The sequence below is a fragment of the Momordica charantia genome, assembly GCF_013281855.1.
Source record: "Momordica charantia cultivar OHB3-1 chromosome 9 unlocalized genomic scaffold, Mcharantia_2.0 BLBB01000009.1, whole genome shotgun sequence".
NCBI lineage: Eukaryota > Viridiplantae > Streptophyta > Magnoliopsida > Cucurbitales > Cucurbitaceae > Momordica > Momordica charantia.
In genome coordinates this window covers 30,792,901-30,817,991 of record NW_028275167.1, presented here as the reverse complement: position 1 = coordinate 30,817,991, position 25,091 = coordinate 30,792,901, and the positions used below count along the sequence as shown (strand labels likewise).

Here is a 25,091-nt window from a genome sequence, read left to right as displayed (position 1 = left end):
ATTGGGCTTGAACTGATCCTTTATGTCGGAATTGACCCATATATTAAACTATTTAAAAAAATATTTTTTCAGCACCAAACTAGAATTCTGTGTTTTTATTTGATTCTTGTTCAAAACATTTAGAATTATAAAATTTATGAACTTTTAAATTCTAGAAACTCTCAATGGTGTGTTTAAGAAATTTCTTAATTTTACAAAATATATACATATATATATATATATGGTAGGTTTATAACTTTTAATTTTCTATTTAATAATAATAAGTCATCGACCTATTAAATATTTTTTTTTTGAAATTCAAAGATCCATTAGACAATATTAAATTTTGTGTGTTTGATGCATCCTGTTTTTTCGATTGACCTCTAAATTTTGTTTAAAATGTGTAATAGGTTAAATATCTATTAAACACATTATAGGAAGTTCAAGAACCAACTAGACAGTTCTTAAAGTTTTTCGACTTACTCAATACAAAATTTTAAATTTTAAAACCTATTAAACACAACTAAATTTGAAGGACTAAACTAATAATTAATTAAAATTAAATTTACTTTAAGCAATCAACTAAAAAATTTAAGTTCTTAAATATGATAGTAAAGTAGAAGGCCTTATATTCCAAACTTTGATAAATCTTATTAGAGTAGAAGGAGAAATGAGAGGGAAGCAGCGATCTTTATTAATTTTTGAAATTTCAAGTAATTTTGTTTCGGTTATATTTCTTGTGTGAGTGCCAACACTAAAGTTGGGCTGGCCCAATTTTGCAAAGAAATCTAAAGGCCCATGTGTTTAAGTGACCTGTCCGCAGAATCAAGTTTTGTCGTGGTTTAATTTTGCTTTTCCACCATGAAGAAATGGATGGAGGGGACGGGGTGCGGTGGGCATTTGCTTCTGCAATCGCGAACGATGTCGAGGACGGAAGCCCTGCAATCACATTACAAATGAATTCCACTGCCATTGATCGATTTCAAGGTAATTTTCCCCCTTCACCTACAATTTTTCTGCATTCTCCTTCCTCTGAAATCGAATGCACCGTCATTGCTTTAATTTCCATCTTGGCGAATGAATTTGATGCCGGTCTTACAAATTTTACTTCGATTATTAGTTCCTCCATTTTGCTCTTCCAGAATTATCAGTCACATCTAGAGATTTATGAAATCTAGCATAACCTATGCGATTGCACTACTTGGCTCTTAAGCTGAATCGAATCGCGCTCGATATTTATATTAAATTCAAGATAGCTTTAGCTTTAATATGAAAAGGAATACTCATGTGTCCAGCACAATTTGATTTGTGAGCTGTTATGATTCTGTGAGATGAGTAGGATGAGTTTCCTTTTATGTTGTTCCATGGTTCCTATGGTTTCCATTCTTGTTTTCCTTCCTTTACTTCTATTTCATTTTATGAACTTTCAATTTCATATTCTATTAGACATTTTCCACAATTCAAAGAGCAAGTGACACAAAGTTGAATTTTGTGTATAAGTCCCTTACCTTTCAATTTTGTGTTTGGTAGGTTCTTGAATTACAAAAGATGTCTAATAGGACAACACAAAATTGAAAGTTCTAGAGACTATTTAAAACTTAGGAGGGAGGTATTAGACACAACTTCAATTTGTAGACCAAACTTGTTATTAGAAAAGAAAAAAAGGGAAGAGGAGGAAACTTAAATGACCCAGAACCAAGCAAGAACAGAACCAATAGCCAAACCAGAAACCAAGGAGATGGCCATTAAAATCCCCGCAACCTCAGCATGTTCAAATGGCACCATTTTGGGTGCGGAGATCATGCAAACAGCGTCTAAATAGCCACCGCTAAGTCCGAGAAGGCAAGTCAGAAGTGACACAGGAATTTCGGTTCTAAGGAATCGGGGCCCATTTAAGCATCCAATAAAGAGTGGGTAAAACAACACCCTGGCCACACAGCTCCCAACTGTAATCTTGGGATTTTTAATCACATAAACTGAAGCAAAATACTTCCCAATTAGACTAGACGCATAATACCAAGAAATCAGAGTAATGGGATACCAGTCCTTCAAAATCTCCGAATGAACATCCTCTGTAACGAACCCCGGAAATATCGACAGAGATACCACGAAGATGATCACTTCTCCAAATGCATAGAGTTTGATAGTGCTTAATATTTCCCATAAGGTTGATCTGCTTATGGACCCAAATACACAACCTTTTCTTTGTTTCTCTTCATTGTTCAAATTCAGGCGGTACTTCAAAACGGGAAGCTTTGCTGCTGCCTTGTACAATATAATACACACAACTATGATTGAGATTCCCACAGAAAAGTAGAGGATTGTGCTTTTTCGCAACCCATTGGTGTCTCGTGGGTATATGCCTTTTGTTACCATCCTCAGCACCGACACCATAAGGCCTGCGTGTTCAAATTGCAAAATAATAATTAAATCCATCGTCCTACCCACCCCCATTCTAAGGTTGATACATTCATCCTAAGCCGTACCTTTATCTAATTTGCACTCTCTAATGATTCTAGTGTATATATACTTAGGCGGGAAGACTCTCAAAGAAGTCAGATTTCTAGTGTATATATTCTAGTGTTTATCTAATTTGCACTCTCTAATGATTCTAGTGTATATACCTATGACGCCCTCTCCTCTTTAGGTGGGGAGACTCTCAAAGAAGTCAGATTTTTCTTCCTTTTGTTTTGAAGAGTTTTGATGAAATTGTTGGTGAATACAGAGAGAGAAGAGAGAATTAAAAATTAATAAAGAGCAGTTGTATTGTATGGAAGAAGCAATCGGAATACCCAACTCTTTTTAATCCAAAACTTTGATTGTGACTAGAAACCAAAATTTCAAAGGAATCTTAATTTCAGTTCCTTTTGGTTGTGTGGTTAGAGAAGAGAATTAGAGCCGTAGATGCAAACACTGTAAAATAAATTTACCAGAACCAGCCTTCCCGGAGACAACAGCTTGCATATATCTCTCCGGGAGTTCGCCGGCAGAGCCAATGACGCCGCTTTGGACGAGCGCATCGGCAACACCGCACATGACAACGGCTCCAACAGTGACATAGAAGCCGTTAAAGAGCCCAACTTGACCTTTAATGTAGAATACTTCTAAAAGAGGCACCACCATTAGGTCCAGCACATAGAGGCCCAAGCCCACATTGATTCGGACTCGAGCGTCCGACCTCCGACTCGAAAAAACGACCGAAACAAGGCCGATGAGGGCCGTGAGTGTAAAAGCCGCAGCGAAGATGCGGTTGGTGTGGGTTTGGGGGTAGATGTGGGAGAAATAATCGATGGTCGTTATGAAGGTGGTCCATGGCAGGAGACTCCCCAGGCCTAAAATGAAGTATGTAATGTAAGTCAAGTTGAATGTATCTGTTGGAATTTTGTTGGTTTCGGCTGAATTGGGAAAGAGAAGAAGGGCAGTTTCCGAATCGCTCCCCATCAGAGAATTTTGTAGCTGAAAAAAAGGGTAAAATTTTGCACAAACGGGAGAAATGAGAGAAGGAGAAAGTGGAAGAAAGAAGAGAGAAAAAAATGAGAAGGGAGTAGGGAATATTTTTATGTGAATAAGAAAGGGAAAAAAAATAAAAAATATTATACGTTATTATAATAGACGGCCCTTGTTTAGTGTCCAAAGCTTTATGTTTATTATCCAAGTGTTCTATGTGTTTGTGCCCATATATCCATGTGTCTCGTGGCTACAAAATTCAAGTCAAAGAAAAAGATGATCTATTTTTATATTTTGTCCAATTCATGGAGGGAAATACTCCATGCACCATCATTTGTTTTTTCAAGTCTTTTCTCCTTCACCTTAGTCTTTTTCCTCTCCTTTTTTCTCAAGTATTTTCCCCTTCTACCTCCTTTTTCATTTGTTTTTTTCTCTGACTCCAGTTCTTCTTCTACACTTCATTCTCACGGAGCAGAAAGAAGAAGAAAAATCGACGCAATTCAATATAGGTATAGTGGTGGAAGTCGATGATTTTTTTTAATAATGCTTTATTTTAAACTTATTCTAAATATATATCAACCCCAAACTATTTCCTAGAATAATGTTTGGAAAATTATAGGTCGTCCCTCCACTCCACAATTTCCGAGTTGCATGGTGTCTTGTTGGCGTCATATATATATATATATATTTTATTCTGGCATGTTTTATTGAATAAAAGAAGAAAAAAAGTGATATAATGGAGACTAGAACCGACCTCTAGATTAAAAAGTAAATATACCACCATTGTACCAAAATGGTAATTTTATATAAATTTGGCATATGTCTCTTCAAGAGACGACATGCTAGAATTAAAAAGATACACAAAATTAAAAGTTTTAGAGGCTATTTAAAACTTAGGAGGGAGGTATTAGACACGGCTTCAATTTGTAGACCAAACTTGTTATTAGAAAAGAAAAAAAGGGAAGAGGAGAAAACTTAAATGACCCAGAACCAAGCAAGAACAGAGCCAATAGCCAAACCCGAAACCATGGAGATGGCCATTAAAATCCCCGCAACCTCAGCATGTTCAAATGGCACCATTTTGGGTGCGGAGATCATGCAAACAGCGTCTAAATAGCCACCGCGAAGTCCGAGAAGGCAAGTCAGAAGCGACACAGGAATTTCGGTTCTAAGGAATTGGGGCCCATTTAAGCATTCAATAAAGAGTGGGTAAAACAACACCCTGGCCACACAGCTCCCAACTGTAATCTTGGGGTTTTTAATCACATAAACTGAAGCAAAATACTTCCCAATTAGACTAGACGCATAATACCAAGAAATCAGAGTAATGGGATACCAGTCCTTCAAAATCTCCGAATGAACATCCTCTGTAACGTACCCTGGAAATATCGACACAGATACCACGAAGATGATCACTTCTCCAAATGCTACGAGTTTGATAGTGGTTAATATTTCCCATAAGGTTGATATGCTTATGGACCCAAATACACAACCTTTTCTTTGTTTCTCTTCATTGTTCAAATTCAGGCGGTACTTCAAAACGGGAAGCTTTGCTGCTGCGTTGTACAATATAATACACACAATTATGATTGAGATTCCCACAGAAAATGAGAGGATTGTGCTTTTTCGCAACCCATTGGTGTCTTGTGGGTATATGCCTTTTGTTACCATCCTCAGGACCGACACCGTAATGCCTGCATGTTCAAACTTCAAAATTTATGGTGCCCTCTCCTGTTTAGGCGGGGAGAATCACAAAGAAGTCAGATTTTTCTTCCTGTTGTTTTTAACAATTTTGATAAAATTGTTGGCGAGTACAGAGAGAGAATAGAGAATTAAAAATTAATTAAGAGTAGTTGTATGGAAGAAGCAATTGGAAAACCCAACTTTTAATCCCAAACTGTGATTGTGACTAGAAACCAAAATTTCAAAGGAATCTTAATTCCTTTTGGTTTTGTGGTTAGAAAGAGAATTAGAGCCGTAGATGCAAACACTGTTAAAATAAATTTACCAGAACCAGCATTCCCCGAGACAACGGCTTGCATATATCTCTCCGGGAGTTCACCGGCACAGCCAATGACGCCGCTTTGAACGTGCACGTCGCCGACACCAAACATAACAACTGCTCCGACAGTGACGTAGAAGCCGTTAAAGAGCCCAACCTGACCCTTTATGTAGAATACTTCTAAAAGAGGCACCACCAGCAAGGCCGGGACGTAGAAGCCCAACCCCACATTGATCCGGACTCGAGCCTCCGACCTCCGACCCAAAAACACAACCAAAACAAGGCCGATGAGGGCCACGGGTGTACTAGCCGCGGCGAAGATGCGGTTGATGTGGGTTTGGGGGTAGATGTGGGAGAAATAATCGATTGCCGTTATGAAGGTGGTCCATGGCAGGATGACCCCCAGGCCTAAAATGAAGTATGTAATTTAAGTCAAGTTGAATGTATCGGTCGGAATTTTGTTGGTTTTGCCTGAATTGGGAACGAGAAGAAGGGTAGTTTCAGAATCACTCCCCATCGGAGAATTTTGTAGCTAAAAAATGGGGTAAAATTTTTGCACAAATGGGTGAAATGGAGGTTGGAAAAAAATTGTAAAACCGTTGATTGGTAGTCCTAGTTAGAGATGCATATCAGTGGGTCCAGATCTGTTTTAGCACAAAACTAACATCGAAAATTGAAGATTCAGTTTTAAGTGCGTCGGAAACTTAGTTTTACCGATCGATTTGCGGTGGATGCTGAAGTGAATGATTGTGGCTAGAAAGATTGAAATGCATCAAAGAACCAAGAGGGAGAGTAGAAAGATGAGAGAAGAATGAAAAGAGAGTAGACAAATATATGGAGATATTTTTATTAAAAAAAAAATAGTGGAGAGATGAGAACAAGAAAGAGAAAAAAAGAAAAAAATATTAATAGACGGCCATTATTTAGAGGCCAAAGGCATGTGTTTCATATCATCATGTGTTTGTTGTCCATATATCTATATATCTATGTGTGTTCTAGCTACAAATTCAAGCCAAAGAGATGATCCATTTTTATATTTTGTCCAATTTTATATTCTCCCATTCTTCTTCTCATGGTTCCTTGTTTTGTTTCTCAATTTTACCACCAACAAAATTTATAAGAAAGATTCATGTGAATTTTGGGAGGGATATATATATATATATATATATTTAAAATTTTATACATCTCTCCCCTCGGATCCATTAAGGTATCGGTTTTTTAGGATGCTTTTGGTTAGTAATCTGAAAACAAGAAATTGAATCGAATGAAAAACATAGTTGTATTATTTATTTTTAGAGTTTTGTATTTGTTAGTACATTTGAAAATTGAATCTCAATTTAAAAAATGACTTAATGTATGTTTAGTAATATATTTGTAAACTAGAGTAGTTACTAATTAAATATTTAGTTCAATCTAAAATCATATTAATTAATTTATTAACATTTTTATTATAAATTTTGTATAATTATTATTTTACAATATTATATAATTTATAATATATATTATATTTTACATGTTTTGATTTTAACAAAAATAAATGTATAACATGAGATAATATAATTATCAAAGTTTTTATCTTTCTTTAATATAATTTTACATTTTAAAGTTTCAAACTGAAAATTTGAAAATACTAAAAACATCGAAATGTTGTTTACAGAATTTCAATTATTTAAATTACAGAATTTAAAAATAGTTTAAAAACAGACACGCTAGGACGTAACACAAAATACAACATGTCAATTTTTAAAAAAGTAGGATAAGACATATTGATGACATATTAATTTTTTTTCTATAAAAATTATATTTACACTGACATATTGATTTTTACCTTTAAACGCATCAATTTAAATTCATACTACTTTATTTTTAAAACAGAAAGATATATTAACAAAATTATTTAATATTTAATAAAAAAATCAAACTTATTAAATATTACTTGAAATAGACTTAGGGAATTTTAAGAAATGTTTACTGTGCTGTGACTGACATCTGTAAGTAACGGAGGAAGTCTATTTATGGGTAGCAAATTCGTCATGGGTCGTTCATGGAGGAAAATACTCCATGCACCATCATTTTTCTTTCACGTATTTTCTCCTTCACCTTTTTTTTCCTTCATCTCCTTTTTCTCAAGTTTTTTCTCCTTGTCCTTCCTTTTTCATCTTATTTTTCTTTCAGATTTTAGTTCTTCTTCTACTCATTATCACGGAATAGAAACGAAAAAGAAAAATCCGCGCAATTGAAAACAGGTATAGGGTGGAAAGTTGGTGGGAGAAAGAACGTAGAAGAAAGCATGTCTTGTGCGTTGTTAAAAGCGTGTCACAAACGTGTCCAATTTTTTCTTTCTTTAATAAAATAGGACACTCTTATTTGCCATGTCGTATCCGAACGTATCGGTGTCCGACACGTGTTCAATCCTGACATCTACATTATTTTCGGTGCCTGTACTTCCGTACTTCCTTGTTAGTGAATTTGAAAATTGGGAGTAAAGAGAAAAAAAAATAAATGTTGAGATAGCACATTGATTAAAATGATCCAAAATTAAAAGTAAAAAATTAAAATAATAATTAAATCTTTTCTAAAAATGATATTTATATCGTATGCACACATCACACGTTTTGATAGTATTTAAATCGTATGCAGACAGCACAGTACACGTTACTATATTTAAATGTAAATCGTATTATAATATAACGTGTATATATTTAATTCTAAAAAAAAAAGTGTATATTTGAGGACTTAAATGGCCTCTCTCATTTCTCCCTCCCTCCCTCTGATAAGACTGATATCACCTCCAAAGTATATGATGTGTGCAATTATTTATAATACAGCGAAAGAAACCCATTAGAAAAATATTTTTCTTTTCTGCCAAATTATAATGGGTACAATTCGATGTTATATGGCAACATGAGTTTAATTATACAAATTTATTATTCAAAAAAAATAATTTGTAAATATGATAATACGCCATTTTTGTATTATTGATATACACGTTCTTACATATGTTAGAGCATAAAATAGAAAAATTAAGGAAACAACCCAACAATAGCATTGCTTTTCTTACACAATTTTATTTCTTCTATACTCAAAGGTATTAATAAATAAGTTTCTCTTGGGATAAAACTAATTATCAACTTTTAATGCAACATCCTTAACATAGGACTCGATAAACTACGACTCTTAGTGTGTAAACAATCATAAAGAGAAAAGAGAAGAAAATTTTTTATTGTTTCAAAACAAAAAATAACTACATATTTATAGATTATTTGTGACAATTCAAATAGACATATATCTTTTCAGATAGGGTTGTGTTCTTTATAAAAGACACAATAGTCTCGTGAAAAGTTGTGATTAATTAAAATTTCGACATATGTGCCTCTTTTTGCAAAATATATTAATCATGCGATAAATATGCATAGGTCAAATATATTACTATTGCAAAATGCCTCTTTTCTTAGTATTACGATATGTGGCACTATTGCAAAATTAATATTGGTATATGCGAATGCCATTTTTTCCATGTAGGATGCTGCACTCTTATGATATTTGAAAGAAAATTAGAATCCATATTTAATTTGAGTAGTTCACGGAAAGATAAAATATCTAAATTGAAAAAAAGTTCAATGGACAAATTAAACTGATTAAGATATTTATTTCTGATAAAAAAATCATTCGGATCTCCAATTTTATATATTATTTAATCAATAAATAAAAGGTTGAACTAATTTCATTTTTGCAGAAGAAAAAAGAAAGATAAAATAACCTAGAAGAAACGTATGCAATGATTATGAAGAGTAGTAATCAAAATATTAACCAGGGCTGGTTCAGTATTTTTCTATCTCCTCCCCCTCAATCCATCTCTCTCTATAGTTTAAACTTTGTTATATGGTTTGGACTTTGTAGAGAAATTCCATGCCCCACATGCACGACAAAGAAAATTATTTAAAATACAGACTTGAATAAGCCAATTATAAGGCAAGAAATTGTAGATTATATTGCACGATCAGATCATCCACAAGATCTTTCGTCACTGTTCCAATATTAATGGACGGTCTGGATTAAGTAGGAGAGCTGCCTCCCATCTTGACTTTATTTTTTTTTTTGTTGAAAACCTCAGATTCTCGTGTGAGCGATAAATTAACGAGAGAATGACAAAAAATGGTACCAAAAAATTTTTATTTTATGATATCGTTATAAATATATATTTATTTTATGTCATTTAGTTTAATTTAGTTGAATTTTCTAATTTATTTTATTTTATTTTCAAGCTCTCTCCCTCTCTCTCCTATCTTTTCCGATTTTCTTCCTCTCTCTCTTCATCCACGTCCCATAATACTAGCTAGGCCTAACTAATAATATGAATAACTGATATTTATTAGAATTTAAAAATTGTGGCTAACAAATTTCTTTTAACTTTAAAATGTCAACTAAGTTTTTATATCATTGACCTATTAAATTTGTTTTGTTGTTTCTAAAATTTCTATACAATTTTGACAATATTTATGAGAGACAAGGAACAACAAACATATATAGTTGTGAAATGCTTAGATTTTTTAATAAAATTAGAAACGAGAAACCAGAAATAAAAGTGTTACTAAATAGATGCTTAGGGAATGGGCCTTAAACATGTATTAGATAAACTAAATTTAAAGGATTACATTAATAATTAACCAATATTGTATGTGTAATGATAGTTAAATAGAGTCTGTGAATAGAAAGTCTTGTGCTAGAAATTTGGTAAATCTGATTAATAGTTTGGGAAATTTCAAGTAATTTTGTTTGGGTTAATTTCTTGTGTGGATTGAGACCCGAGTTCCAATACTGAAGTTGGGCTGGCCCAATTTTGAAAAGAAATCTAAAAACCCATGTGTTTATATGGCCCGTCCGCAGATTCAAAAGTTTTCGTGGTTTAATTTTGCTTTGCTGCCAGCCTTCCAAGAACAAATTGATGGAGGGGACGCTTTGGCCATTAATCATTTGCTTCTGCAATCGCGAACGATTTCGAGGACGGAAGCCCTGCTATCACGTTAGAAATTGATTCCACTGCATTTCAAGGTAATTTTCCCTCTTCTCCTTCCATTTTTCTGCATTCTTCTTCTTTTTAAATCGAATGCACTGTCATTGCTTAATTACCATCTCGGGGAATGAATTTGATTGAGTTTCGTGCATCGGTCGGTGGTTTCTAACAATTTTCCTTCGATTATCAGTTCCTCCATTTTGTTCTTCCAGAATAACCAGTCATTTCTAGAGATTTATGAAATCTAGGCGTAACCTAATTAAACGATTGGACTACTTGGATCTTAAGCTGAATTGAATCGCGTGTCTGTAACGAGTTCTGGACATAAGATAGCTTGAGCTTCAATTTGAAAAAGAGTACTCATGTCTCCAGCACAATTTGATTTGTGAACTGTTATGATTCTGTGAGATGAGTAGAATGAGTTTCCTTCGGTTCCTATGGTTTCCATTCTTCTTTTTCTTCCTTCACTTCTGTTTCCTTTCTGTTTATTCTTTCTTCTTCTTTGTCTGCAATGCAAAACCATATTTCTCTTTCTTTTCTTTTGTTTTGTAAATATATTTTGTCTTTCTTAATCTCCTAAGTATTATTCTTAAGATGAGGCGTCTTTCTAACCAAAAAAAGGTACTCTCATTTCATCTTCGCACCTTTTAACGTTGCTTAAAGCCTGGCCTTGATCTCACAAAGCAAGATTAAGCTGATGACATTAAAACATTTCTTGTGTTTTTATATTCATCTATCCTGCACCCACAGAGCCTCATTTTTTGATAATTCTTTTTTCAACATTTGGCGTGCGGGTTTAGCATTATGATCTAGGAATACTAAACCTCGAGACATCGGGTGTAGATATGGGGTTGAATAGCCTAAGGTCAAACCTTTTAATTTTATGCTTAGTAGTTCAAGCATAAAATTGAAAATTGTAGACATCATTTTCAAGTAGTGTTTGGTTGATTACAAATTAACCAATATTCGATTGGTTGGTTTGAGGTTATCAATAAAAAAGATTTGTCTCAAAACAAAAGTCAATTCGATTGACACAACTCGTGTTCATGGACCAAACTTGTTACAAGAAAATTAGAAGGAAATGAAAGGAAAAACAAGGGAGAAGGAGGAGGAAAGTTAAATGACCCAAAACCAAGTAAGAACAGAGCCAATAGCCAAACCTGAAACTGAAGAGATAGCCATTAACATCCCGGCAACCTCAGCATGTTCAAATGGCACCAATTTGGGTGCGGAGATCATGCAAACAGCATCTAAATAGCCACCGCTAAGTCCGAAAAGGCAAGTCAGAAGCGCCACAGGAATTTCGATTCTAAGGAATTGGGGCCCTTTCAAGCAACCAATATACAATGGGTAAAACAACACCCTAGCCACGCAACTTCCAACCGTAATCTTGGGGTTTTCTATCAAATAAACCGTAGCAAGAGACTTCCCAATTAGATCAAAGACATAATGGTCAGTGATCAATGTAATGGGATACCAGTCCTTCAAAATCTCCGAATGAACATCCTCTGTAACGTACCCTGGAAATATCGACACAGATACCACGAAGACGATTACTACTCCAAATGCATAAATTTTGACAGTGCTTAATATTTCCCAAAACGTTGATCTGGTTATGGACCCAAATACACAACTTTTTTTTGTTTCTCCTCATTCTTCAAATTCAAGTGGTGCTTCATCACTGGAAGCTTTGTTGTTGCGTTGTACAATATAATGCACACAATTATAATAGAGATTCCCACTGAAAAGTAGAGGATTGCGCTTTTTCGCAACCCATCGGTGTCTCGTGGGTATATGCCTTTTGTTACTATTCTCGTCACTGACACTATCACCCCTGCGTGTTAAAGATGATAATTAAATTTATTGTAATCTACTCGCTTAAATGGAAATTTATTGTAATTTTGTTTATCTAAATAGTTGAATTCCTCGTTAGATCTCCATTTATATAGTAAATTTCATAAACTTACAATAAAATATTTTATTTAATTCTAAATATCTTTTAGAAAATTATGTGTCCAAACTCCAAATAAACTAATAAGCGTAGTAGTTTAAGTTTAGGATTTTTTTTATTAAACAAAGGATTACTCAAGGATTTTTTTTATCCTTTATAAAATCTGCACTTTCTAGTGATTATGGCCGCGTAGGTGGGGAGACGATTATTCTCCCTTTCCTTTTTAAGAATTTTGAAGAAATTCTATGGTGAGTATAGACTAGAGATAATTAAAAAGTCGTAAAAAGTCAAAGGAAAGCCCATCCACATCTTTCAACTCTTTTTAGACCCAAATTGTGATTATGAGCGTGGACTAGACTAGAAACCAAAATTTCAAAGGAATCTTAATTTCCATTTCTTTAGACGGAATCGGAATAAGACAAATTTACCTGAACCAGAATTCCCAGAGACGATGGCTTGCATATATCTCTCCGGGAGTTCGCCGGCGGAGCCAACGACGCTGCTCTGGACGAGCGCCTGGGCGGCACCGCAGAGCACGACGGCTCCGATAGTGGCGTAGAAGCCGTTGAAGAGTCCGACGCGACCCCTAATGTAGAATGCTTCTAAGAGAGGCACGAGCAGCAAGGCGAGGACGTAGAGGGCCAAGCCCAGGTTGATTCGGACCCGAAGTAAAACGCAGCTCCGATCATAGAAAACGACGAGAAGAAGGCCGGTGAGGGCGACGAGCATATAAGCAGTGGCGAAGATGCGGTTGATGTGGGTTTGGGGGTAGATGTGGGAGAAGTAATCAATGGCGGTTATGAAGATTGTCCATGGCAGGAGACACCCTGCCCCTAAAACCAAGTATGTTATGTAAGTCAAGTTCAACGGATCTCCTGGATATTTGCCTGAATTGGAGCTGGGATTGGGAAGGAGAAGAAGGGCAGTTTCGGAATCGCTCCCCATTGGAGATTTTTGGATCTCAAATGGAGACAAACAAAATTTAATGACAATAAATATATAAATATATGAAAGGGAGGGGTGAGAGAGATGAGAAGAAAGATGCATAGAAAGGGGGAGGGCCGGAGGGGTGATTCTTCGCTAAAAAGAAAAAGGATGTGGAGGTGGAGGTGGAGGTGGGCGTTTATTGTTCCACCCAAAAAAAAAAAAAAAGTTCTGTTATTGATACAGATTTTTAGGTGAGGTCCACGTCGGTGCAACGTACGTCTTCTTCTTTAAGTTTTTGTTGCCTACACATAAAATTTAGCACCAATTTATTGATATGCCGATTGCACTTTGATGTTTAAATTAAAACTCAAATTGAGAACAAATGGATACGGAGCAGGATGAAAGTCGAGAGTGTATACCAAATTCTCACAAGAGGTCGTGTAAGGAAAATGTGGTAGCGTTGTTCATGGGTCCTCTATCAACGTTCTGTGTCATTTTCATGCTAGTGCAGAGTGGTGCGGCGACATCTAAGGTATGCTCTTCACACCGTGACATATACTTGTTGGGTGAGTTTGTTAACGCCTCTAATTGTGTTGAGGGCATCCATATGGTGCACTCGACTTGCCTTTTCGGTTGCTCAACATCCTTCTGTCAATGCACTCGAAGTTGTCTCGATGCCCATGTCCACTTTATGGGTAGAGGAGGGCTCGACGTGTTTTTGCGAGGTATCTGCAGGTGGCACCTAATGACTTCCCCTCAGCGACTGAGGTACTCTGGGGTTGGCTACCTAATCCAACCTCGTCCATTCTAAATTCATGAGCCAAACTTTGCCTAAATGGAGGGTATATATATTATTTTTTAGTACATAAATGGTTCATTCTCTCTCTCGTATCACCTCAGAAATAGAAATTTTCTATTCCCGTCGATAGAAAGTTTTCAAAATTAGAATAGATAAGCCTTTTTCTCAAAGAAATAAAATAGCTGGAAAATTTTTTTGGAAGTGAAAGGGAGGAACATTCCTACTAACCAAGCGATGAGGAAATAAGAGTATTATTTGAATTGGAATTCAAATTTAATTTAAGCAGCTAAAAAAGATAAATCTTCTCTATATCCTATCCTCTGTAAGGGGGTAAGAATCTTTATTTTTTCAGAGGGTGAAGGATCAGTAACTTGGGACCAAAACATGTACGAGGAACAATGACAATAAAAACTGGACCACGGCTCCAGTCTTTTTCTCCCTCCTCCCTCCTCCCTCCTCCCATCAATCCATCTCTCTCTCTAAACTTCAAACTCTGTTATATGATTTTGGACATAGATAAATTCGATGGCCCACATGCATGACAAAAAAGAAATAATTGGAAACACAGATTTAAATAAGGCAGCAAATTATAGATTGCACGATTATCTAGAACATCTTAATGGACGGTCTGGATTAAGCAGTAGAGCCTCCAACAATCTATGAGATGTGACGATGAGTATGGGTTGCTGCAAGCAACTTGCTTGGAAAAGGCAACAAAGCAGTCTTATCCTTGACCTATTTTGTTGAAAATTCTTTAAAATTTGAAAACTATTTAATCTACTTTCTCTCACTTATTTTATTTTATGCATTCATCTACTTTTGTTTTCAATTTTTTATGGTGGTAGCTAACTCACGAATATGTACTCAAGTTTTATACAAAGATTAAATATTAAATTATAAAATTGATCCTAAAAATTTTGTACTTGATAGATTTATGAACTTTAAAATTTTGTAAGTTTCGTGAACAGATCGGTGGTTTGGTTTCTACCAATTTTCCCTCGATTATCAGTTCCTCCATTTTGATCTTCCAGAATTACCAGTAATTTCTAAAGATTTACGAAATCTAGCGTAAACGATTGCACGACTTGGATCTTAAGCTGAATTGAATCGCGCTGTCTGTAACTAACTAGTTCTGGGCATATATACTAAACTATTAGATAGCTTTAGCTTCAATTTGAAAAAGAATACTCCTGTGTCCGGCAGAATTTGATTTGTGAACTGTTTCCTGGTTCCTATGGTTTCCATTCTTCTCTTCCTTCACTTCTATTTCCTTTCTGTTTATTCATTCTTCTTCTTTTTCACCGTCTCCTTTATTGTCTTTCGATTTTTTCTTCTTTTCCTTCCTCTTTCCATGTCTTCTTTCTCATGATTTGCTTCTTTGTCTGCAATGCAAAACCTTATTTCTCTCCTAAGTCCCAAGTATAATTCTTAATAGGAGGGAGGGGGTCCTTCTCAAATAATAAGTATTTTCATTTTATCTTTCAACCTTTTTCCTTCTTTTTAGTTGATCTTTCCACATTTATGAAGTTGCTTTATGCCTGGCCTTAATCTCATGAAGCAAGATTATCCTGCTTCCTGCACCACAAAGCCTCATTTTGATATTCTATTTTCAACATTTGGGGGTGTTTGGTTGGTGTGCGCATTCAGCATCTTAAGCCTAGAAATTTTAAACCTTCAGACTGTAGTAGATATGGGGTTTGTGTAGCCTCGAGTGGGCTCATTTGACAAATCCTCTCCCAAACACGGCTCCTTCTCTACGCTGAAAATATAAATTAAAAAAATGCACAGCAACTTCAACACGATCTTGGTTCCTCCAACTACCAATATTGATAATATTTATTTAGCAACACAGCTTACACTTGCATCTAACAAAATGACAATTTATTTATATTTAATAGGTCCTTAGCACTTCAAAAAGTATCTAATTGGTCCTTAAATTTCAGAAAAAGGTTGAGTAGACCTTTACAAAGTTGAATTCTGTCCTTTATCTTTCAATTTTGTATTTAATAGGTCAAGCAAGGTTCTAGATAGACATTATTGGACATAATTCTAAATTTCTAGTTCATGGACCAAAACGGGAGAGAGGGAGGAATGTTAAATGACCCAGAACCAAGCAAGAACAGAGCCAATAACCAAACCTAAAACCAAGGAGATAGCCATTAAAATCCCAGCGACCTCTGCATGTTCAAATGGCACCATTTTGGGTGCAGAGATCATGCAAACAGCATCTAAATAGCCACCACTAAATCCGAGAAGGCAAGTCAGGAGTGCCACAGGAATTTCGGTTCTAAGGAATTGGGGCCCATTTAAGCAACCAATAAACAGTGGGTAAAACACCACCCTCCCCACACTGCTCCCCACTGTAATCTTGGGGTTCTTTATCATATAAACTGAAGCAAAATACTTCCCAATTAGATTAGACACATACTACCCAAAAATCAGAGTAATGGGATACCAGTCCTTCAAAATCTCCGAATGAACATCCTCTGTAACGTACCCTGGAAATATCGATAAAGATACCACGAAGATGATTACTACTCCAAATGCATATAGTTTGACAGCGCTTAATATTCCCCAAAAACTCGATCTGCTTATGGACCCAAATAGAGAACCTTTTTTCTCTTTCTCCTCATTCTTCAAATTCAGGTGATGCTTCACAACGGGAAGCTTTGCTGCTGCATTGTACAATATAACACACACAATTATAATAGAGATTCCCACTGAAAAGTAGAGGATTGCGCTTTTACGCAACCCATCAGAGTCTCGTGGGTATATGGCCTTTGTTAACATCCTCAGCACCGACACCATCACGCCTGCTTGTTAAATTTGGATTCAGTGGTAATTAAGTATAAGTGTCTTGAAAAATTAGTCAATTGGAAAACCCAAATTGTTATTGTGAGTTGAAACCAAAACTTGAAAGGGAATCTCAATTCCAGTTCCTTTTGGTTGTGTGGTTAGAGAAGAGGAGGGAACTTACCAGAACCAGAAATCCCGGAGACAACAGCTTGCATGTATCTCTCCGGGAGTTCGCCGGCGGAGCCAACGACGCCGCTCTGGACGAGCGCATCGGCGACGCCGCACAGCACGACGGCTCCGACGGTGACGTAGAAGCCGTTGAAGAGTCCGACCCGAGCCCTAATGTAGAAAGCTTCTAGGAGAGGCACCGCCAGCAAGGCCAGCACGTAGAGGGCCAAGCCCACGTTGATTCGGACCCGAACCCCGCATCTCCGGCCGAAAAAAACTACCAGAAGAAGGCCGGTGAAGGCGACGAGGAAGTAAGCAGTGGCGAAGATTCTGTTGATGTGGGTTTGGGGGTAGATGTGGGAGAAGTAATCAATGGCCGTTATGAAGGTTGTCCATGGCAGGAGACACCCGGCCCCTAAAACAAAGTATGTTATGTAACCCAAGTTTAACGGATCTCTTGGAATTTTCCCTGAACTGGGCAGGAGAAGAAGGGCAGTTTCGGAATCAATCCCCATCGGAGATTTTTGCAGAAATTGGTGAAATGGAGGTAGGTCCGAAAGAAAGTTAAAGCTTTGATCACTGCGTTCGCCTGACTCCTGAGTTCTATCCTATAGAAACAAATTACTTTATTAGATGTGGTCTTCAAATATCTTCTACAGTTTTTGCTTCGTATATCCAACGGTTCAAATTTTAGAGTATGGTTCCTACTAATCTAAAACTGTAAAACATGTGTGCCTGTCTCTATCATGAAGTTATATGATCTGATTGACACGCAATTGGCTCTTAGTGTCATCGACATAATGCTATATTTAATAATGTTCTAAGAAAATAATACTTTTCAAGCTACTGAGGTGCGTCATAGATCATAAATACCCATTAATATATTTAAGGGCTCTTTTTTATAATTATTTCGTTTTTTATTTTTTGTTTTTGTTTTCATTTTTTTAAAAACAAATTGTTTGATAACATTTTTTATTTTTCAAAAACAATTTTGAAATTAATGTAAATTTAAAAAAAAAATAACTTTCAAAAACAGATTTTTGATTTCAAAATTTGATTTTTCGTGGAATACTCGGCTTTTTTTTCTTTCTCATATCTATCTCTAAAAAAATTATTTCTCCTACTAAAATTTTTTTATTTTTAAATTTTTCTCTACAAACTTTATTTTTCTCTCTAAAATTTTCATATTTTTAATATTTATTATTATTGGTCTCTCTCCAAATTTTTTTGTATTTTTATTTTTTTTCCTAATACACCAGTTTTATTTATCTCTCTAAAAATTTAATATTTTTCCCTTTCACGGTAACTTTTATTTATCTTTGTATTTATTTATTTTCTCTAAAAATTATATTCTAAATCAGTTTCTACTCTAATTTTTCTCTTTCTTTATAATTTCTTTATTTTTTTTCTCTAAAATTTTTCTCTTTTTATTTTTAACTTTTCTTTCGCTACTTTTTTTTTCTAATCTTTTTATTTATCTCTCTAAAATTTATCTTCCAAAAGTTTATTTACATCTCTCTAAATATGTATTTTCATGTCTCTACATTAGGGGAAGACAAAAATTTCCGCAGGTCGGGTCCCAAAAATAGGAAATGCATGTCTTGATCCCGTCTCTATTCCCGATTCCATGTTTTAAATAATTAATACATATTTATTACACTTTTATACTTAAATTCTTAAAATAATTATAAAACCAATAATTTTTCTCGATAACATCTCTCAGACCCAAGAACGAGGTAGAGACGGAGATTAAAAATTTTCACGAGCACGAAAATGGGCGAGAATATCATCACTTGCACCCACATCATTGTCATCTATACTCTACGTAAAATTTTCTCTCTCTAATATGTATATTCAATTTTCTAACTTATTAAAAACAAAAAATTAAAAATGGTTACCAAACATATTTTGATTTTCTGTTTTTCAAAAATAAAAGATAAAAAATGATTATTAAACATATATGTTATAAACTGGCCCAATTGTAGATCATATTACAATATATATTTTTCTTGTACGGAAATATTCTCTTTCTGTCTCCATATGACATCATCTTTCTCTCTCTGATCACCGCCCAAAGACATGAGGCATGCGATTACAACACAATGAAAGAAACTCATTAGAAGAATAAAAAATACCTCTAAAAAAAGTTGAGTGGTCGACAGTAGAAATTCATATTGCCGTCAATATTATTTATTATTTAAATTGAAATCCAATTTTAATTTTTAGTAGCTTGATAAATTTTATGAATATTTTTCTGTAGGGGGTAAGAATCTTTATCAAGTGCAATATCTGAGCCCAAAAGAAAAAAAAAGTTGCATTCTTGGTGTTGGGTCTTTTTTCTGTCTCTCAGATGTTGAAACATTGTTATATGGTTTGGACTTTGTAGAGAAATTCCATGGATCACAATTGACAAAGAAAATGATTGAAAAACACAGATTTGAATACGGCAGCGTATTATAGGCTGCACGATTATCTAGAAGATGTTAATGGACGGTGTGGATTAGGAGACCATCCAACGGTCCATAAGATGTGATTGGTGAGTATGGGTTGCTGCAACTTGCTTGGAAAAGGAAACAAGTCTTATCTTTGCCTTTATTTTATTTTATTCTGTATTCCAATTCCCTCTCTCTTCATCCAAGTGCCACACTACTATTGGCCATGGTGTTTAAAGTAGGAATAAAAATAAATAAAAATATTAAAAACTAAGCCGCAGTGGTCGGTAACTAAGACACATTCTTTAGGATAAAACTGAACTCTAAGCAGCAACATTACCATTAAATATTTTACCATGCATTATTTTTAAAATAAATTATAGTAAAAAAAAACCGAGTGAGGAGCGAGGGTTATGCTTCAGTTTTTCAATTTTGTTTGAGACAATTTGGGAGCGCTGTTTTAGAAATTTATTTATCTAAAATTTTTTAATTTTACACTTTTAGATTTCTGTAGGTAGGATTTTGTTTTAATTTCGATTTTACCCTTATTTATTGTATTTATATTTATTATAATTAATCTTTTATTTAAATGCAAAAGATTAATATTCCAAATTTGATTTCGTAAACATTAAATTTAATATATTATACTAAAGAAAATTTATTACAAAATATTCAATTATTATGGTAATCCCCAAATTTACTCTTTAATATATTATACTAAATAATGAAATTTAATACAAATTTTTTTTTATTTCATTACAATTTTGGGCCAAATTTCAATAATATAGTCGTTATGACATACACTTATATGGAAATATATATTTATATAGAGATATAAACTATATCCGACTACATTTTTATTTATATGGAAATATAAATTATATCCAGCTATAAACTTAAAGCAACATACACTCAACAATGGTGATATAAACTATAATCATTATAACATACACTTATATAGAGAGATAACCTATATCTAGCTATAAAGTATATACAACTATATCCCTCTACAATTAACAAAGAAAGCAAATAACTTACAAACCTTCCGGTCGGTGACTAGACAATGGTTGGAATAAACGGAGGACTCAAATGGTCGACGGGCGGCCGGAGACAAAAAAGAAATCTCGGGATAAACGGACGGAAACAATGGACGGATGACTGGAGATGAAGGAGAAGCTAGACAGACTATTCCGACAACGAAGAAGAACAGAAACGGCAGCCAGAGATGAAGGAACGCAGACGGCGGCCGGAGATGAAGGAATTGACGGAAACAGAACGATAGAGGAAGAAGAAAGGTCAGAGGAATGAGGTTTTAGAATTTTTTTAATAATAGAGGATTTTGGGGATTTGATATTTTTTACTTTTGGAAAGTCTAATGAGGAGGAATTTAAAATGTAACCCACTAAGTAACCAATTTTGAATTTTAAAAATTAACTAATATTGAGGTGAGATACAAAAGGATATATTAGTAAATTGGGTGATGGTACATCCTATGGAATTGTTTCATGTGTAAATTTTATACGATTCAATCATTTTATGTAATTATAGTTTCTAAATAGACTATCAATTTACTCATGGTATTTTGTTTCTATTATTTTCCTTTGTAAACGGAGAACCAGAGTTCCATTCACAATCATACGCTTAAGCTGGATTGGCCCAATTTTGAAAACAAAACTTGGAGCACGTTGGGTAAAATTTCTATCCCTTGTTTTCTGTTTTTTGTTTTTTTTAATGTATTAGTTCTTCTTTTTTTAATATGATAATTGTTTATTATTTATTGTTTTTTAAAATAAAATGTTTAATTGTCATTTCTTGTTGTTGTAAAATAAAATTTCAAGTTAAAAAAACAATTAAGTTTTTATATGAAAATTAATTTGTTAATTAAATATTGAAAATGTCTATCTTACATTTACTTTTTTAATATTTATTAGATAAAACTTAAGAGTGATAAAAGAATAGTTAAATGCAGTGATGTTTTCAATCCATGTTTGACCTGTCATAAGATTCAAAATTGTTGTTAAGGGCTTAGGGAAGGCGGTGGCCATTAGCTTCTGCAGTGACGAAGGATTTGGAGGACGGAAGCCCTGCAATCGCATTAGTTGGTTCATTTCAAGGTAATTTTCCCCCTTCTTCAATTTTCCTGCATTCGAATACACCACACCTTCGATTATCACTCCCCTTTATCATGATCTTCCAGAATCACCACTCGTTTCTAGAGATTAGTGCTTATGAAATCTTAACCTAAGCGATTGAACGATATGGCTCTGAACTTGAACAGAATCGCGCTTTAATTTGAAAAATAATACTTTATTTTGTGAGCTGTTGTACTGATTCTGTGAGTGAGATTAGGATGGATTTCCTTTTCGTTTTCAATCCTTTTAACTTCTATTTTGTTACTGTTTGTTTCTTCTTCTTCACCATCATCCCATTTCTTCTCTATTGATTTTTCTCCTTTTCCCCTTTCCCACTTCCGCTCCTCTTTTATTCAGTATTTGTTTCATAACTTTATATGTTCGTCTTTTGAAATGGAAAGTCGTTTGATATGTTTATGTCTCTGTCCCCATGATGAAACCCACAACCTCTAATTGGCAACCTTTACATCTCCTTTAATGATCATCATCTTCATTGGTTGAGTTGAGACGATGGTTTCTTCTTTTTTTTTCTTTAATTTCTTCTCTACTCTTTCTTCCTTCTAGGTCGATTTTGAGTTCCTCTGAATAAATATTGAGTTAATTGTGATACCCATGAGATAAGACAGAAGATTCCATCGAACAACCACAACCCAACACTTGTTTTCATGATAAAACATTGAATTCTGCAGAGGTTTTGTACAACCAAATATAAGTATATATGTTGATAATACGAGGTAATCCATAAACAACTATATCTATGTCCAAGCAATTTGAACAGAAGTACAAGCCTAAGTAATTATACAAGGATTCTGGGCATAAAAAGAAAAATTAAATGACCCAAAACCAAGCTACAACAGAGCCAATAGCCAAACCAGAGAACGAGAACAAAACCAATAGAACACCAGAAATCTCAGCATATTCAAATGGCACAACCTTAGGTGCCAAGATATACTTCACAGCAGCCAAGTAGCCATTGGTAAGTCCAAGAAGGTAAGTAAGGATTACCACAGGAATTTCAGTTCTAAGGAACTGTGGACCATGCAAGCAACCCAGGAAGAGCGGATAGAACAACAGCCTCCCGATGCAGCCACCGAAAGCAATCTTCGGATTTTCGATCAGATAAACCGAAGAAAGATACTTCCCAATTAGATCAAATATATTATAGCCAGTAATCAGAAGAGCAGGGTACCAATCCTTGAAGATCTCCGAATGCACATCTTCTGTAATAAATCCAGGGAAGATAGAGAGAGTAACAATGTTGATGAGGGCCAATCCAATTGCATAAATCTTGATTCTGCTGATTATATCCCACAGAGTCGATTTCTTCATGGACCCAAACACACCACCACTCTCCTGTTTCTCTTGATTCTTCAGGCTCTCGAAATGCTTCACAACTGGAAGCTTGGCTGCAACGTTGTACAGGACAGTACACAGAATCATGATTGCGATTCCCACAGTGAAGTAGAGGTTGGCACTTTGTCGCAAGCCATGGGCGTCTTGTGGGTACATGGCTTTGGTCACTATCCTCAGCACAGAGACCAGAACGCCTACACTCAACCCAAATTATGCCAAATTCAAAATCTGGACACGGATTAACTATGGTTCACTTCGATTCATCCATTATTACCCAGATAAGATTTTCTTTATATTCAATTTCGTTTCCACTTTTTAACCCTGGGAGGATGTTCTTGTTCTTCCACCTGGGCAGAAGGGGGTTTCCTTTAAGATTTTGGTTTCTGGTTAATAATTTAATTTCGGTCAAGTTCTTAGCAAAGAGAGACAGAGAGAAGAAATCAGAAGCAGAGTTGAGCGTTACCAGCAGCAGCGGTTCCGGAAACAACAGCCTGCATATATCTCTCCGGGAGCTCGCCGGCGGAGCCAATGACGCCGCCCTGAACAAGCGCGTCGCCGACACCGCAGAGGACGACGGCTCCGACGGTGACGTAGAAGCCGTTGTAGAGTCCAATCTGACCCCTGATGTAGGAGACATCCAAAAGTGGGACGAGGAGGAGAGCGAGAGTGAAGAGGCCCATCCCGGCGTTGATTCGGACCCGAGCATCGGACCGGTGAGTGTAGAGAACGACAAAAACAAGGCCGATTAGAGCCACGAGGAGGTTGACGACGGCGAAGATCCGATCAACTCTGGTGTCTGGGTAAATGTATGAGAAGTAATCGACGGCGGTGATGAAAACATTCCATGGGAGGAGACAGCCGACGCCCAAGAAGAAGTAAGTTATGTAAGTCAAATTGAAGGGATCGTTGGGAATCTTATCGGCGGTTGCGCCGCCGAGGAGAAGGGCAGTTTCGGAATCGACTTGGGAGTCGGCGACGCCTCCGCCCATCGGAGATTGGGAATGGAAATGAAGATATGAAAAAAAAGGCCCACTGCACTGCGGCTTGTTGGTGGCTGGCGATTAGCAAAAGCATAAGTTAAGTTTGTTATATAAGCATTCTTCTGGTTTACAGTAACTACACATTAAATACTCACATGCTTTGAATGAAATTCTTATTTCATCCCATCAATCAGGACTGATCCATGCAACGTCTATCCTTTTTCTATAAATTATAAGAAAATACTCCACTCTAATACTCGAATTTTGTGTTTACTGTCATTAAATATTTTATAATTTTTGCATTTTTCTTAGCTGTCAAATATTGAAGGGTCGTAGAGACAAGGTTGTTCCTTATTATTGAGAAACCAAATATTTTTCTAAATTATATTTAAGAATGGAAAATATTTGACTCTTTAGAAGTAATAATTCAATATTGTCTTGGCTACCATTGAAAATTTGACGAGAAATATTGGTCTCACCATCGTCAAATATTTTACAATTAAGAAAAAAATAATAAAAATAGAGAATTTTTTTAAAAATTAATGAATTGTCAAATTTTCAATGGTAGTAAAAGATAAGAGTTTAGATTGGGAATATTTTTCTTTTATGGTTCGTTTCCCGACAGTTGCTGTTCAGTTCTTTGGTGCTCAGTGCTTATTGGCGGTAGTTGGATGGAATCTCATCTTTTGCGTATCCCAACACCAAAAAAAATCTCTTTTTCTTTTATTAAATTAGATTTTTATTTTTCTTATTCAGTGTGTGTTGTACTCTCCAAATCTCCCACCACCGTAAAACATAGGTGGATTCTTGTTTCTTCCTCCTCGTGGTTACTAACACGACACGTTTTGATTCATGTGATAATTAGTTGGTTGTTTCTATTTGCTAATTATATATTAGCGGACTATATTAGGTTAAAAACATATAAAAGAAATTGGAGAATTTTAGTTGCGCAAAAGCAATTTAGGGATATTTTATGAAGAAACCAATATATAAGAATTGGATCGAAACTCAAACTTTCACAATCATAAAATTTAAGTTGAAACACTAAATTTGGGACCAAATTTATAAGATTTTATTTGTCTATCTTTTTTCTTACCACTTTATTGTCCAA

At 35.2% G+C, this 25,091-nt stretch overlaps 3 protein-coding genes, 3 long non-coding RNA genes and 2 pseudogenes across 7 annotated transcripts; 3 read left to right on the top strand and 5 right to left on the bottom strand.

The window, feature by feature from the left end:
* Positions 1-780: 780 nt before the first annotated feature.
* On the top strand, positions 781-7,937 carry LOC111019238 (uncharacterized). Its single transcript, XR_015787282.1, has 2 exons — positions 781-966; positions 7,604-7,937. It is a non-coding gene; the product is annotated as an uncharacterized LOC111019238 (long non-coding RNA).
* LOC111019234 (equilibrative nucleotide transporter 1 pseudogene) lies at positions 1,452-3,420 on the bottom strand (annotated as a pseudogene).
* On the bottom strand, positions 4,402-5,945 carry LOC111019237 (equilibrative nucleotide transporter 1). The gene is given in 2 exon segments (XM_022295584.2): positions 4,402-5,120; positions 5,435-5,945. Coding segments are annotated over 2 exon segments (1,230 nt in total).
* A 2,276-nt stretch (positions 7,938-10,213) lies between the features above and the next one.
* On the top strand, positions 10,214-10,878 carry LOC111019239 (uncharacterized). Its single transcript, XR_002602514.2, has 2 exons — positions 10,214-10,480; positions 10,633-10,878. It is a non-coding gene; the product is annotated as an uncharacterized LOC111019239 (long non-coding RNA).
* A 565-nt stretch (positions 10,879-11,443) lies between these two features.
* On the bottom strand, positions 11,444-14,934 carry LOC111019233 (equilibrative nucleotide transporter 1-like; annotated as a pseudogene). Its single transcript, XR_015787308.1, has 3 exons — positions 13,740-14,934; positions 12,822-13,622; positions 11,444-12,276 (listed from the first exon to the last, which is right to left on the bottom strand). The product of XR_015787308.1 is annotated as an equilibrative nucleotide transporter 1-like (transcript).
* Positions 14,935-15,985: 1,051 nt separating this feature from the next.
* Positions 15,986-17,743, bottom strand: LOC111019236 (equilibrative nucleotide transporter 1). The gene is given in 2 exon segments (XM_022295583.2): positions 15,986-16,932; positions 17,097-17,743. Coding segments are annotated over 2 exon segments (1,221 nt in total). The 5' UTR covers positions 17,599-17,743; the 3' UTR covers positions 15,986-16,213.
* Positions 17,744-21,171: 3,428 nt separating this feature from the next.
* LOC111019057 (uncharacterized) lies at positions 21,172-24,170 on the top strand. The gene is made up of 2 exons (XR_002602494.2): positions 21,172-21,629; positions 22,212-24,170. It is a non-coding gene; the product is annotated as an uncharacterized LOC111019057 (long non-coding RNA).
* LOC111019056 (equilibrative nucleotide transporter 1-like) lies at positions 22,340-24,169 on the bottom strand. The gene is made up of 2 exons (XM_022295344.2): positions 23,464-24,169; positions 22,340-23,194 (listed from the first exon to the last, which is right to left on the bottom strand). The coding sequence occupies exons 1-2, from the start codon at positions 23,987-23,989 to the stop codon at positions 22,476-22,478; spliced, it is 1,245 nt and encodes a 414-aa protein (XP_022151036.1). The 5' UTR covers positions 23,990-24,169; the 3' UTR covers positions 22,340-22,475.
* Positions 24,171-25,091: the final 921 nt, after the last annotated feature.

What these genes read in the sequence shown, in the direction of transcription:
- LOC111019056 (XM_022295344.2), bottom strand. Translation starts at nt 23,989, where the DNA reads ATGGGCGGAGGCGTCGCCGACTCCCAAGTCGATTCCGAAACTGCCCTT. An exon ending in TTCCGGAACCGCTGCTGCTG is followed by an intron (nt 23,195 to 23,463) that starts GTAACGCTCAAC and finishes GGTTGAGTGTAG; the next exon opens with GCGTTCTGGTCTCTGTGCTG.